The sequence below is a fragment of the Mesocricetus auratus genome, unplaced genomic scaffold (genome assembly GCF_017639785.1).
Source record: "Mesocricetus auratus isolate SY011 unplaced genomic scaffold, BCM_Maur_2.0 Super-Scaffold_100004, whole genome shotgun sequence".
Classification (NCBI taxonomy): domain Eukaryota; kingdom Metazoa; phylum Chordata; class Mammalia; order Rodentia; family Cricetidae; genus Mesocricetus; species Mesocricetus auratus.
Genome location: NW_024429189.1, coordinates 118,586,826 through 118,601,977, shown reverse-complemented (window position 1 = coordinate 118,601,977; position 15,152 = coordinate 118,586,826). Strand labels below are relative to the sequence as shown.

The following is a 15,152-nucleotide window of genomic DNA, read 5'->3' as shown; positions in this document are numbered from 1 at the left end:
CTTAATAGATACATTTACCCAGTGATTAACAGCAATGGTGATAAGGACAGGAACAGTCACTGACTAAGGAATACCAAGCTCTGAGCTCAATGTTTTGGGAGGATGAAAACCCCAGTAGTTATCCCAGATAACATTATACAATGAAACTGAGACTCAGAAGGGTCAAGCGCTTTACCCAGGGTCACCAGGGCAGACCTGGAATTCTAGTGGGATGCTCAGAGCGATTCCCGGAGCCCAGCGGCCGCGCGTGCGCGCTACCCCGAGAACGGCGGCTGGGAGTGTGGCGAAAGTGCGGCTGCGGAAGCGCAGCGAGGCCGGGAAGGAGGAAGCGAGTGCCGCTGCGGGGCGGCCAGGCTCCTGGCGCCATGGGTCGCCTGCACTGCACCCAGGACCCCGTGCCAGAGGCCGTGCGCGGCGACATGCAGCAACTGAACCAGCTGGGCGCGCAGGTGGGCCTCTCCTGGGCATGGGAGGGGCTCAGGAGTGGGCCGGCTCACAACGGAGGTGGGGACCCCTTGAGGAACAGAATTGTAGGCTTCAAGAGATGGGAATGAGGGGATTCCGAGGGGCTCCAGGCTGGACAGATTAGGGAGGGCAGGTCGACTGCAAGCCGGGTGTGAGTGTCAGTGTGGCCAGGCCTGAATGGAGCTCTGGGCCTGAGCCGGAAGAGGTTCAGACCGGACCTGTGACCACACCCCTTTCCAGTCCCGGAAAGGCATGGTGCACGCCTGTCCCTGTTGTAGGGCTCGGAATGCCACCTCCTGTTCAGACTGGGAGAATTAGCCAAGTCAGGGCGTCTGGGGTCACCCTGTGCTCCAGCCAGAATAAACGGGTTACAGTGGTCCTTGTTAATACCAGCACTTGGGAGGTGACAGCAGGAGCTCAGATCCAACTTTCACTAACTATCTTGTTCAAGGCCAGTCTGAACTACATGACACCTCCTGTCAAGAAAAGCAAAATAGATACCGGGCGTTGGTGGCGCACGCCTTTAATCCCAGCACTCGGGAGGCAGAGACAGGCCGATCTTTGTGAGTTCGAGACCAGCCTGGTCTATAAGAGCTAGTTCCAGCACAGCTTCCAAAGCCACAGAGAAACCCTGTCTCGAAAAACCAAAAAAAAAAAAAAAAAAGCAAAATAGATAAGTATGTAACCCTTCATCCCTCTAAATGTACTACATGTTGTTTCCCTGACTGGGTCTTAGTTTCCCAGGTGCTGAGGCCCTCAACTCCCCACACCTTGCTTGAGGAATAAAAACCAAACTATGCAGGGCGGAGTAGTGTGCTCACCTTTAATCCCAGCATTCTGCAGGCCAAGGCAAGTCCATCTCTGCAAATTCAAAACCAATGAGTTTCAGGCCAGCTAAAGCTACATATAGAGACCCTGCTTCAAAATAAACAAATAAATAGCAAAAGTAAGATCTGTTGGTAGTACATGCCTATCATGCCACCACTTGACAGGCTGAGGTGGAAAAATTCCAAGTCTGGAAGGAGGAATTCAGAACCAGGTGTGTGACTTCAAAGGGAGGTCACTATTTTTGCTGTTAACACTGTTCTCGGGAAATCTTGTAGAGGGGGAACATTGTACTGCGGAAGCGTTACTCTTGAAAGATGTAGAATAGCCTATGGGAGTTGGCTTTGGTGCTTTGATGCTGTGCAGGTTCCAGGGTTTGAACTCAGGCCATCAGACTTGGCAGCAAGTGCCTTTGCCAGCTGAGCCATCTTGCAGCCCCAAGATTCACTCTTTCTTTTTCTTTTTCTGTCTCACCTGAGACAGGGTCTTTCTGTCCCCTGACTGTCCTCAAATTCAAGCTCTTCCTGCCTTAGTTTCCCCAAGTGTTGGGATCACAGGTGTGTCACCATGCTCAAATATCTATTCATCAGCACTTAGTTCTGTGTGGTGGTTTGATGTTGTGTTTTTCTTTTATTTTTAGACAAGGGCTTTGTAAGCCTGACCTCTGCTTTCCAGAGCTAGGACTCTAGGATGCGCCACTGTGTCTGACCTTGTTTGTTTGAGTCTGACTCTCAGTGAGTTGCCCAAGCTGGCCTTGAATTTAGAATCCTCCTTCCTCTGCCTCCTGAATAGCTGAGATTATATACCTGTGCCAACAGGTCCAGCTCTTTAAAAGCAAACAAACAACTCTTTTAACAAAAATTTTTGTTGTTTTTTTTTGTTGTTGTTTTTGTTTGTTTTTCGAGACAAGGGTTCTCTGTGTAACAGTCCTGGCTATCCTGGAACTGAATCTGTGGACCAGGCTGGTCTCAAACTCATAAAGATCCTCCTGCCTCTGCCTCCCCAGTGCTGGGATTAAATGCGTGTGCCACTACTGACTGGCATTGTTTGTTTTGTTTTCTTTTTCTTTTTTCATTTTTTTAAATTAAACCAATTAACTATGTAGCCTATACTAACCTCAAATTCATGATCTCCTGCCTCAGCCTCCTGAGTGGAAGTTATGGCTGGTTTGTTTGTTCCTTGAACAAGGTCCCACTCTAGTCTAGCTGGCCTAGAACTTGCTAGTGATCCTCCTGCCTCTGCCTCCCCAAGTGCTGGGTGCCATTGCAGGAGTTCACCACCTTGTGTGGCTGAATTTCTATTATTTGTTCATATGAACAATACTTTCCAGGGAAAAAGCTCTTTACAAGCATGGATGGAACAGATATGAAGCACATGCTCTTTTCAGGGGAATTCATGGTTCTAGGGCTGTGGTTGTCATTAAAATTGGATGTATGGTATGACATCGTCCTCTAGGAAGGTTGTCCAGTTATCCCCAGAGCCATCAGTGTGCAGCTTGTGTCCCCAGACCTTGCAGATTTGGTAAATGAAGGGGTATCTCCTTTCACTGGCTAGCATTTCCCTAACATTAAGCATCTCTTCCGATGTTTACTTTTGATAAGAGTTGAGATTTTGATAGGTAGAGATAGTTAATGAGCAATCCTGGGTAAGGCAGCCATGGAAGAAGACTTACACAACAAATACTTCCTGTGCACTTAACAAGACTTAAGATGCTGTGAAGACAAAAGGCTATATCAAGAAATGCTAAGAAAGTCTGTGTTTCTTATCAGGGTTGCAAAACATAGGCTTGTGATACCCCCCCCCCCAGGAATGTACAGTCTCAGCGGAAGAAACGAGAGAGACAGATCCTGCCTGCCTCAAAGGTGGTCATTGTGGCTCACACATTTATTTATGTATTCATTTGATTTGATTTTTGATTTTTTTTTTTTTGGTTTGGTTGGTTTTGAAACAGGGTTTCTGTGTATCCCTGGCTCTCCTAGAACTCACTCTTGTAGACCAGGCTAGTCTGGAGCTCAGAGATTCACCTGCCTCTGCCTTCCAAGTGCTAGATTAAAGGTGAGTGCCACCAACACCCTGCTATATACCTTTATTTATTTTATTGTTATTTTTGTGTATTTTCAGACAGGGTCTCGCTGTGGAGCCCTGACTGGCCAGGAACTCACTATGTAGATCCAGGCTGGCCTTGGTGCACAAACTAGTACTACACAGTGACACCTTCTCTCAAAGCGACAACAAAACCCAGAACCAAACCACCAACAGTAACAACTTAGGTGAAGACATCAAAGAATTTCTCTTTTCATCTGTTTTGCCTTCCTATATTTTCCGGGTCTCTCCCACATACACTACCTTTAAACATTTGGTCTTTAATCCCGACACTCAGGAGGTAGAGGTAAGCAGGTCTCTGTGAGTTCAAGGCCAGCTTGGTCTACATATAGAGCTTCAGGCTGGTCAGGAATACACAGTGAGACCCTGTCTCAAAAATAAAAAAGAGAGACCCTGCCTCAACAAATCAGAAAGTGAGAACCACTATTTAAAAGTTGTCCTCTGAAGCCAAGCATTGGTGGCGCACGCCTTTAATCCCAGCACTTGGCAGGCAGAGGCAGGTGGATCTCTGTGAGTTCGAGGCCAGCCTGGTTTACAGAGTGAGTTCCAGGGCAGCCAAGGCTACACAGAAAACCCTGTCTTGAGAAACCCAAAAAAAAAAAAAAAACCCTCCAAGAATTAATAAAATAGTAAGTAAATATGGATCATCAGCCTAACTGGTTCCATTCTCCTGTGTCAAAAGCCTGCAGTTGGATAGTGTGTGGCACACTGGGTGCGGTGGGCACACTGGGTGTGGAGGGCACACTGGGTGCGGAGGGCACACTGGGTGTTGGGCACACTAGTTGGCGTGGGCACACTGGGTGCAGAGGGCACACTGGGTGTGGAGGGCACACTGGGTGCGGAGGGCACACTGGGTGTTGGGCATCTGGGAGCAGAAGTGGTGCTGATGCTCTGTGTTGTCCTTTTGCAGCAGTTCTCAGCCCTGACAGAAGTGCTTTTCCGTTTCCTAACTGAGCCGAAGGAGGTGAGTAAGGTGTTTTGTGCTAAGGAGGTTTTGCCAACATGGATCTAAACGCCTGAGAACTTAGAGAAGAATGTCTGGGTACTGGCTGCTCTTACAAAGGACCTGGATTCAGTTCCCAGAATCCACGTGGTAGCTCACAACCCTCTGTGATTCTTGTTTCTTGGACCCCATGCAACATACATGCAGGTGAATACTCATGCACATAAATAAGCATCTTTTAAAAGGTGAGTAAAGGTGTGTTTGTGTTGTCCCCTCTGCAGGTGGAGCGCTTTCTGGCCCAGCTCTCCGAATTTGCCACCACCAATCAGATCAGTCTTGGCCCCCTCAAAAGCATCATGAAAAGCCTCCTTCTGGTTCCGAATGGTGAGTTGACTCTTAGCATCTCCACAGAGATGAGATGCTACTGCTTCCTGAGCCTTCCTTTAGTTAGGGAGCCATCCAAGCAGCATCCAGCAAAGAGCCAGACATGGCAGGGGATGCTGTCCAAGAGCAGAGTGTATGCCTTAACATTTTTTTTATTTTTAATGTTTTTTTGGGGGAGGTTTGAGACAGGGTTTCTCTGTTTTGGAGGCTGTCCTGGAACTCACAGAGATCGGCCTGCCTCTGCCTCCCAAGTGCTGGGATTAAAGGCATGTGCCACCAATGGCCAGCTTTAATGTATATTTTTAAGATTTATGCCGGGCGTTGGTGGCACACGCCTTTAATCCCAGCACTCGGGAGGCAGAGGCAGGCGGATCTCTGTGAGTTCGAGGCCAGCCTGGTCTACAGAGCGAGTTCCAGGACAGCCTCCAAAGTCACAGAGAAACCCTGTCTCGAAAAACCAAAAAAAAAAAAAAAAAAAAAAAAAGAAAGATTTATTTATTTACTATGTATACAGTGTTCTTCTTATATACCAGAAGAAGGCACCAGATCTCATTATAGATGAAATCAGGACATCTGGAGGAACAGTCACTGCTCTTAGCCCCTGAACCATCTCTCTAGCCCCCCTTAAACATTTTTTTAAAGATAATTTATTTAACTTTATTTTATGTGTATTGGTGTAAAGGTGTCAGATCCCCTGGAAACGGAATTCCAAGCAGTTGTGAGCTGCCATGTGGGTGCTAGGAATTGAACCCAGGACCTCTGTAAAAGCAGCCAGTGTTCTTACTGCTGGGCCATCTCTCCAGCCCACCTTAAACATTTTTAAAAATCAGGTCTGTATGCAACAAGGACAGACATGCTTTGTGGTATGACTAGCATTTACATGTATTTACCATATGTTAGGGAGTATAAGGGACTGAGAGATAGTTAAAGTATGCAGTATACATGGGCTGTGTGCCAGTGCTGTATCATTTTCTCTCAGGGACTGTAGTATTCTAAGAGGCCTGTGAACTAGTGCCTAGAGGATGCCCAGGTGCAACTTGCTGACAAAGCAGAGAGCCACACAGCTCAAAGCCGGGCTCACCAGTGTTGCTAGGACTAAAGGCATGCGCCACCGCCACCGCCTCAGTCTAAGGTTTTTTTTTCTTTTGGTTTTACGAGACAGGGTTTCTCTGTGGCTTTGGAGGCTGTCCTGGAACTCACTTGGTAGTCCAGGCTGGTCTTGAACTCACAGAGATCCGCCTGCCTCTGCCTCCCGAGTGCTGGGATTAAAGGTGTGCGCCACCAATGCCCGGCCAGTCTAAGGTATTTTTATGGTAGATTAAAAATAAAAATACAAGGACTGCCGTGTGCCTCATGTGTGTAATTCCAATACAATCTGTGGCTGAGGCAAGAAGATCACAAGTTTGAAGCCAGCCTGTGCTACCTAGCATTACTCTCTATCTCAAAACAAAGGCAAAAAAAAAAAAAAAAAAAAAAAAAAAAGACAGCAGTCCACATCTTTCTGCCATTAAACTAGTTGTAATGTGGCCTGTTAGAGCTGAAAGGACCTCAGGAATCCACTGGGTCACTTCCTGCAGCCAGAAGGTCTTCCTGCACCACCAGTGCCAACCAGCCTTAGAACCACATACAAATCCTGCAATAAAGAAACCCAGTATCTGTGAAATAGTTAACCACTCAAGCAAAGCGGTGGGGGTAGAGAGGATGTCAGGGGAAAGCTTTGCAGAAGTGATTACTTTTTTGCTTTTTGGTTGTTTGTTTTTGAGACAAGCCCTCTCACTATGTAGCCCTGGCTGTTCTGGACCTCACTATTGAGAGCAGGCTGTACTCGAACTCAAAGAGATCCACCTGCCTCTGCCTTCTGAGTCATTTCCTCTTTTGAGACAGGATTTAAATGTGTAATACAGACTGTCATCTAACTCACAAGTCTCCTGCCTCAGCTACCTGAGTACTGGAATTACACCACATCAGCGTGTGAGGTTTTTTTTGTTTGGTTGGTTTGGTTTTTGTTTTGTTTTGTTTTTTGTTTTTTGTTTTTTTTGAGATAGGTAGCCTTTGCCTGACCTAGAACTTGCTATGTAGACCAGGCTGGTATGGAACTTAGAGACCTGCCTGCCGCAGCATCCCGAATACTCCGTTAAAGGTTTGCACCACCATACCTGCCTTTTACATAGTTCTTTAAACATCCCACTGGAACACTACCAACCCTTCCCTGAGTTATTTCACCTGCCCTTTGCTTCTCACTGCTCTCCAGACTAGATCTGTTTAAAGCAAACAGCACACAAGGATTTCATTCCGGAATGCCTAGTTATCTACCTGTGAAAGATAAGCACACCATTATCCTATCCGAAAGGAAATCTTGCAGCCCTTGCTTGTGGTTCCTCATTGTCTGCTGCCTTTTGTCCCCTATGGCCATTGTTCTCCCACTCAGCAGGCTCCAGATAGGGCCCTAGCCTGCTGTCGTTTGGTTACTGGTGGGTGGGGCCTTCTGCACTCCTTGCTTGCTCCCTATGGAGACCTTGGTCCAAGTTCTTCACCTCTGATAATCACCTTCTTAGGGGATGAAACAGAGCTGAGGGGGCTGCTGGAGTTCCCTGTTGGAAGGGTGGAGAAAGATAAGCTCAGAGGCAGAGCACCTGCCTGGAGTGCTCACGGCCCTGGGTGTAGTCTCCAGCACCAGAGGAAACAAAACCAAGTGCGTGGAAAAAGATAATAGGCAAAAGTTGAGGGGCAGCTGCCCTTCCAGGTCTACATGGACTTGTCCAGGGACTTACTTAAACCACTGCTTAGCCCTAGCAAGCTGTCTGTCCTTGGGGGGTGATCCGCTACTGACTTTTTTTTTTTGTTTTGTTTTGTTTTTGTTTGTTTGTTTGTTTTTCGAGACAGGGTTTCTCTGTGGCTTTGGAGGCTGTCCTGGAACTAGCTTTTGTAGACCACGATGGTCTCGAACTCACAGAGATCCGCCTGCCTCTGCCTCCCGAGTGCTGGGATTAAAGGCATGCGCCACCACTGCCTGGCTAGAATCTTAACAAAGTCTTACTTAGTAAGTCATATTCTGCTTTCACTTCCAAGTTCAGCTTTGGTTTTGTATTTTGTTTTCTTTTTGAGATGGTCTTGTAATGTGGTCTAGAATTCATAAACTCACTAGTTTATACAACAAATAAAACTGGAAGCTACAGTTGATGAGCACACAAAATAAAAGGTACAGAGGCTGATGAAATGGAATCAGGTAAAGGTGCTTGCCATCAAGCCTGACAACCTGAGTTTGATCCCTTGGATGCACAAGCTGGAAGGAAAGAGCTTGCCCAAGTTGTCCTCTGACCTCCATGGGCATGCTGTGGAATGTGCCCCCACTATCAAACAAATAAACTTTAAAGGGATAATAATCAGTGTAAAGACAAGATCGTAAAGTAGACTGCTCAGCAGTTGCCTCTGACAGTAGGTTGTTCTTTTCTCTCTCTCTTTTTTTTTTTTTTTTTTTGGTTTTTCGAGACAGGGTTTCTCTGTGGCTTTGGAGGCTGTCCTGGAACTCACTCTGTAGACCAGGCTGGCCTCGAACTCACAGAGATCCGCCTGCCTCTGCCTCCCGAGTGCTGGGATTAAAGGCGTGCGCCACCAACGCCTGGCTGACTTGTATTTTTTATTAAAGGTAGTTTGCCATTCCTACTCCCCAGCGTGCATGCATGCATATGCACATGCACTTTCTTTCTTGTCCTTACAAGAGGGAAACGAGCACACAAAACTTTCCACATTCCTAAGGCATGAGAGTGCTATTTTCCTACAAATGACTGAAGTTGGCCTTTGGTCCCAGGGCTGCCAACTCTTCCTGCTTTTCTCTGGCACATTGACCTCTCATGCTTCTTATATTACTTGTGTGATCTGTCTCTCAGTAGAATACAAGCCTCACTAGGGCAGACATTATTGTCTTTGTGACTAGTAATGTCTCTCAGTGTCTTAGCATGGTGCTGGCACACAGCAGGTATTCTGTCAGTGTATAGTGACTGCCACCTTGCTGTCCCCTGGGTCTCACAGGGTGGATTCAGCTGACCAGCCTCCAGGTGACTGGTTCCAGCCATGATTACTTCCTACCCTGCTAGGTGTTTTCACCAAGCCTTCATACAGAGGACCACCACAGGCTTGTCCCCTGACTACTAGGCTGGCATTGGTTTAGGAATCACCAAAAGAAATAGCTGAAAAAGAAGCCCTGGAGGACTTAGGAAGCCACCTCTCCTGCCTACCAAAGGTAACTGTAGCCTGCTCTTTGGTCCCTAAAGCTTAGCGTGCTGTGTCAGTCCCTGATAGGGCATCCATGGCCTGGTACTACTCACCAAGACAGCCCATCAGGATGGCCTAAAGCACAAACAACTGCTTGCTCCTGGGGTCCCTCTCATCTATAAGCTACTTAAATATTGTGTTTGTTGGCCCTAAACAACACAAAGTAACATTTGTATTTATAATAGAAAAAAAAATACAAGAATGGTGCTGATACCTTTAATCCTACCGAGTGGATGCAGAAGGATCAGTTTAGGGTCATTCCAATCTACATAGCAGGTTTGGGGCTAGCCTAGGCTACATAAGACTCTCAAAACCATAGCCATATGTGTGCATGTACAAGAGAGAAAGAGAAAGAAAGAAGGGAGGAAGCTGGGCAGTGGTGGTGCACACCTTTAATCCCAGCACTCAGGAGGCAGAGGCTGGTGGATCTGTGAGTTTCAGGCTAGCCTGGTCTAGTAGTAAGTTTTAGGTTAGCCAGGGCTACGTAGTGAGAACCTGTCAATAATAATGATGATGATGAAATGTGGATCACAATCCATGATTCTACCACCTTCACATAAAAAAAAATGCCTGGCCAGGCGTTGGTGGCGCACGCCTTTAATCCCAGCAGTCAGGAGGCAGAGGCAGGCGGATCTCTGTGAGTTCGAGGCCAGCTTGGTCTACATAGCGAGTTCCAGGACAGCCTCCAAAAACAACACAGAGAAACCCTGTCTCGGAAAAAAAAAAAAAAAAAACGCCCTTCATCCCAGCACTCAGGAGGTAGGGACAGAAGATCAAAGACATCCTCATCTACACAGCAAGTGTTCAGCCATCCTGGGATACTCAAGACTGTCTTCAAAAAACAAAACAAAAAAACTTTAATTTTTCTTGTTATTGTTGTTTAGTTCATTTGTCTGTTTTGTGTGTGTATATGTGTGTATTTCTTTTAGTTATTAGCTAGGCAAGCCCTCTACCACTGAGCTATACTGTCACATTCACAATGCCTTGTTTTCTTTTAGTTATGTCTATGCTTGTGTGTCTGGAGGGGGAAGAGGGGAATATGCACATGAGTGCAGATGCCCTCACAGGCCAAAGGCATTGGATCCAACTAGAGCCAGAGTAACGGGATTGTGGGTCACCCCACATGGGTTCTGTCAGCTGAACTCAGGTCCTCTGAAAGAGCCCTCTCCAACCCCCAAAAGACAATTTTAAGTGGCATTGTCAGGGGTTCTTCCCAAAGGTTTGAGATTCACGGAGGTCTGAATGCAGTAGGGGATCAGCCTGGTACAGATTGGGGAAGACTGTTCCCAGCAGAGGGAACTGTGAAAGCCAATGCCCAGTGATAGAAACATGCCTTGGATCAACATGTATGGATACAGGAACAATGGCATGATGGCCACATTCTATAATCCAACATTGGGGAAGCTGAGGCAGGAGCATTGTCGGCAGTTAAGAGTGTCCTTGCTACTCTTCCAGAGGACCCAAGTTTATCCCAGCACCCATAACTCCAGGGAAACCAACTGAGCTGCATCTCCTAATGTCACTCAGCTTTTGCTTTGTTTTGTTTGTTTGAGACAGTTTCTCTGTGTGGTCCTGACTGTCCTGGACCAGAGCCATCCTGAAGACCAGGCTGGCTGACCTTGAACTCAGAGATCTGCCTGCCTCTGCCTCCTGACTGCTGGGATTAAAGGCGTGCGCCACCAACGCCCAGCTAAGGTTGCACCCCAATTTTAACCGCACTTTTGTGTCAGGCTGCCGTGGAGCTCCAGAGCTGTAGCCTTGCTCACTCTTCCCTCCACTGGCCTGTCCCAAGCCCAGTCTTTTCTGTTGTCTCTAGTTCAGTCCAGCATCCCTGAGGGGGACTGACCCCACTGCACAGAACAGATTGTGTACCCTGCCCCATAGTGGCTTCAGGGCTGCATTTTCTCCCCAGCCACTGGAGACCTTCCTGAAGCATATTGTTTTTGTCTTATGCCACATGCGTGTTGGGTCCAACAAATACTTCCTGACCCATGCATCATTTACACTATGGTTTCTCTCCTGCAAGGTGCACTGAAGAAGGGCCTCACTGCCGAGCAGGTGCAGGCTGATCTCCTGACTCTAGGTAGGTTGCCTGAGGTTGCCTGGGGAGTGGAGGGCCTCTGAGCTCTTTGTTATGTTAACTATCCTTCTGTTCTCTTACAGGTCTTACTGAGGAGAAAGCCACTTACTTTTCTGAAAAGGTATAATTCTGTTAATCAAGGTTAAGATCCTGGCTTTTATTTCCTGAAAAGAAAAGGAAAGAAAAGGGAAGGGGGGAAATTGCTGAGCAAGACAAAACCATCCCATTCCTCCTCCATCAGCTTCCCAGGAATGACACACCTGCAGCAGTCCACCAGCTCTGCTCGGGCAGCCCTCAGACCAAACATTAATGCCATTGTTGTTCCAATTGGATTAAATTTGGGGATGGAAAATTTAAACTGGGCATAGTGGTACAGACCTCTAATCCCAGCACTGGAGTGGGGCTCAAGGCCAGCCTCAGCTGCATAGCAAATTCATGGTCATCATGACACCCTGTGAAAAGGCTGTATCACTGCTGTGTCTTGGAAATGTGCAGGCATGTAGATTCAGCCCTTGCTTCTGCTTTCTTCCCTCTCCGTTGAGCCTAGAGCACTGCTGTGCTTGGAGCAGAGGGATAGGGACTGATGGTCTCCACTTTGGTGACACTGGTCTTTGCTTTTCTTCCAGTGGAAGCAGAATGCCTCAACCCTTGCACACTGGGCCATAGGTCAGACCCTGATGATTAACCAGCTGATTGATATGGAGTGGCGATTTGGAGGTAACTAGATGGATCCATTGCTGGGCAAGTGTTCGGCTGTGCTGGGCTTGGACCGTAGACATTTTTAGAGATCCTGGGTGGAAAAGGCCTGGTCTTGATCTTAGATACCATTGAAGGCCAGGCAGCTGGCTGCCTCTAGACACCTCCATCCCTGTTCCCATCTTGCTGGCTCATATTCACCCCAACATGGCTGCTCCAGATAGTCTGCTATATTGAGCTCTTTAGAAGTCCTCAGTCAGTCACTTAGTGTTCTTTTCTCTGTGTTACAGTGACATCTGGAAGCAGTGAATTAGAGAAAGTGGGAAGCATATTTTTACAGGTAAGTCTGTGGTAAGTGGCAATGGGAAAGATTTCAACCTGGTTAAAAGTTATTAAAAACTGGGTATGGTGGCACAGACCTGTAATCCCACTCTCAGGAGGTTCGAACATTGAAAGTTCAAGGCCAGGAGGCTGGAAAGATGGCTCAGCAATTAAGAGCACTAACTGCTCTTCCAGAGGACTAAGGTTCAATCTGCAGCACCCACATGGCAGCTCACAACTGTCTGTAACTCCAGTATCAGGGGATCTGGCATCCTCAGACAGACAGACAGACATGCAGACAAACACCAATGCACATGAAATAAAAATAACATTTTTTTAAAAAAGGAGAAGAAAGTTCAAGGCCGTATTGGGCTTCATGAGGCCCTGTCTCAAAAGTTTTTGTTTGTTTGTTTTGTTTTGTTTTTTTGAGACAGGGTTTCTCTGTGTAACAGTCTGGCTGGCCTGGAACTCACTGAGATCCGCCTGCTTCTGCCTCCCAAGTGCTGGGATTAAAGGTGTGTGCCACCCAATTTATTTATTTTCTTCATTTTCTCCCCCCTTTTCCTTTTAGTTAAAGTTGGTGGTTAAGAAAGGAAAACAAACTGAAAATGTGTATATAGGTGAGTCTGTAACCCCGTTTTGAAGCTGTCCACTTCTTTCTTCAGTCACCTAGGCTGGTGAAGCCTGCCTGACACAGCCCATGTCTCTTAAGACACGGTTATCCCCAAGCTCTAGAGCAGCCGTCTACTCCTCCCCTCTTATAGAGCCCAGTGCCCGGGCTGTTACTAAGCTGTTGGGAGACTGGAAACCCTGAGTAGAAGACAAAAGGATGGGTGGGGGTGGCTAGAATGGAAGCAGATTGGGGGCAAGAAACTCTTGTGGACATCTCTGAACACCGCAAAGGATGTCAGCTGTGAAACCCTCCATGACACCTCCTGTATACACACTTGAGTTTTTTTAGAGCTGAGGCCCTTGCATGGTCAAGATGGCAGGCTCCTTATTCTAATGGTTTGTGTATCAGGAACCGTTTAGCTGCATGTAGCTCAGTGGAGCCCTTGTCTGGCATGCTATAGGCTGGGGTTTGAGTCCCAGCACCACAAAAAGAACTGCTGAGATGTACCAAAGAAAATAGATGTCAACCTGGGGTGGAGCAATGTGTACACAAGGCCCTGGCTCTGCTTCCTGTCACATAAATACAGTAATTGCAAGTAGAATGGATTTTCCTGGATGATTCTGTGGCATTGGAAGCACTCACCTCAAACTGAATTTTCTCTCCCCAGAATTAACCTTGCCTCAGTTCTACAGCTTCCTGCATGAGATGGAGCGAGTCAGAGCAAGCATGGAGTGCCTCAGCTGATCCTGTTTCCTGTTCCCTTGCTCCTTCCTGCCTCTTCCCTAATGACTGCTCCAGGGACCCCACCACCTCGGGAGCCCAGGTGCAGAGTTTCTGGGAAAACAAAACAAAACAAAACAGGGCCCAGTACTTGAGTCCTGCATGATTCCTCTGTAAGCTCCTCATGGGAGCCTTGCCTACAGTCTCCTGGGAGCAGCTATTACATCTAGGGTTGTTTTCTTTCTTTGGTGGGGGGCATTGTTACCTCCCATTAAACAGAGTAAACAAATGGTTCCTTCAACCAGATGGTTGAGTGCTTGTTTGTGGCTGAAGAAGAGGCAGGTGGTATGGATGGCTTGTCTAGAGAGGTCCTATCTGTTTCACACTTTATTTGGGAGTGGCAGGCATGACCAGCCAGTGTTTGCTGAGTCATCTGTATGAAAGTCTGTGCTTAGTCTTCTCTGGAAAGAACTGGGGGAAGACCCTGTCACAACTTCTGGGATTATCCTTTTGTGTTTTGTGTTATAAGGAGGTAGACCTTTTGAGGCTGTCTTAGATTTTTTTGGTTCCAGATGCCCAAACACCTTTTGGTTAAATGGTCAATTAAAAGAAAAACAGTTTCCTCCAAAGCCACAGAGAAACCCTGTCTCGAAAAACCAAGAAAAAAAAAAAAGAAAAACAGTTTCTAAAGAAAAGATCTGAATCTCCTAAATGTCTTTCTCCACAGGTTTAGGAGTCATCCAAGATAATATAGTGGCATATACCTGTAACCCTGACACTACAGAAGCAGGGACAGGAAGATCGCCAAAAGTTAGAGCTCAGCCAGGGCAACAAAGTGAGAACCTGTCTCAGGCTGAGCCAGCCATGGGGGTAGATTGATGGATTGATGGCCCTGTGGTTAAGAGTGCTTCCTGCTCTTTGAGAAGACCCAAGTTGTTCTGTTCTCAGCCCCCATGGCTGGAGGCTTGTAACTCCAGCACCTCACACCTTCTGACCTCCAAGGGCAGACACATGTGCACACAAACACTCTCCATACACAGAAATAAATCTTTTTTAAAAGGGGGAGTGGGTATAGTATAGCTCAGTTGGTAAAGTATTTGCCTAATAAAACCTGGCAAGGTGGTCAGCCTGGGCTATATGATCCCTTGTCTCCAAAAAAAAAAAAAAAAAAAAAAAAAGAAAAGAAAAGAAAGAACCAGGGCCAGTGAGATGGCTAAACAGATAATGCACCTACCCAGTGCCTAATCTGAGTTCAGTCCCTGGGACCCACATGGTAGAATGAGAACATGGATTCCCACAGTTGGTGTCTAACCCATACACACCCTTACACACTCAAGTACACATAGTAAGTTATTTGTTGCTTTGTTTTTTCGATACAGGGTTTCTCTGGGTAGCCCTGGCTGTCCTGGAACTTGCTCTATAGATGTTTTTTTTTAGATAGATAGATAGATAGATAGATAGATAGATAGATAGATAATAAAGCAAGAGCTAGAGAAATGCTTTAGTAGTTAAGAGCATTGGCTGTTTAAGCAGAGGACCTGGGTTTGGTTCCCAGCACCCACATTGTGACTTATAACCCTCTGTAACTCCAGCTCCAGGGAATTTAATGCCTCTGGGTTCCATGGGTACATGTATTAGCATGTACCACACATAATTAAAGATAATAAAAATAAGTTTTTAACCTGATTTCTTGAATATGCCTCAAAAATTTCAATTTTGGATTACATCTA

General features: G+C 46.7%; 1 protein-coding gene across 3 annotated transcripts; it reads left to right on the top strand.

The window, feature by feature from the left end:
• The first annotated feature begins 279 nt into the window (after positions 1-279).
• On the top strand, positions 280-15,108 carry Commd7 (COMM domain containing 7). Of its 3 annotated transcripts, none has more exons than XM_040746519.1 (9): positions 280-449; positions 4,307-4,357; positions 4,618-4,720; positions 11,019-11,075; positions 11,156-11,193; positions 11,699-11,789; positions 12,059-12,108; positions 12,661-12,709; positions 13,370-15,108. In XM_040746519.1, exons 1-9 carry the CDS (start codon positions 366-368, stop codon positions 13,444-13,446), a joined length of 600 nt encoding a protein of 199 aa, XP_040602453.1. In that variant the 5' UTR covers positions 280-365; the 3' UTR covers positions 13,447-15,108. The 3 variants fall into 3 exon arrangements, with proteins under 3 accessions (XP_040602453.1, XP_040602452.1, XP_040602454.1); XM_040746518.1 differs by having other exon boundaries at positions 283-449; positions 4,304-4,357; XM_040746520.1 differs by lacking the exon at positions 280-449 and adding an exon at positions 3,434-3,560 and having other exon boundaries at positions 4,304-4,357.
• Positions 15,109-15,152: the final 44 nt, after the last annotated feature.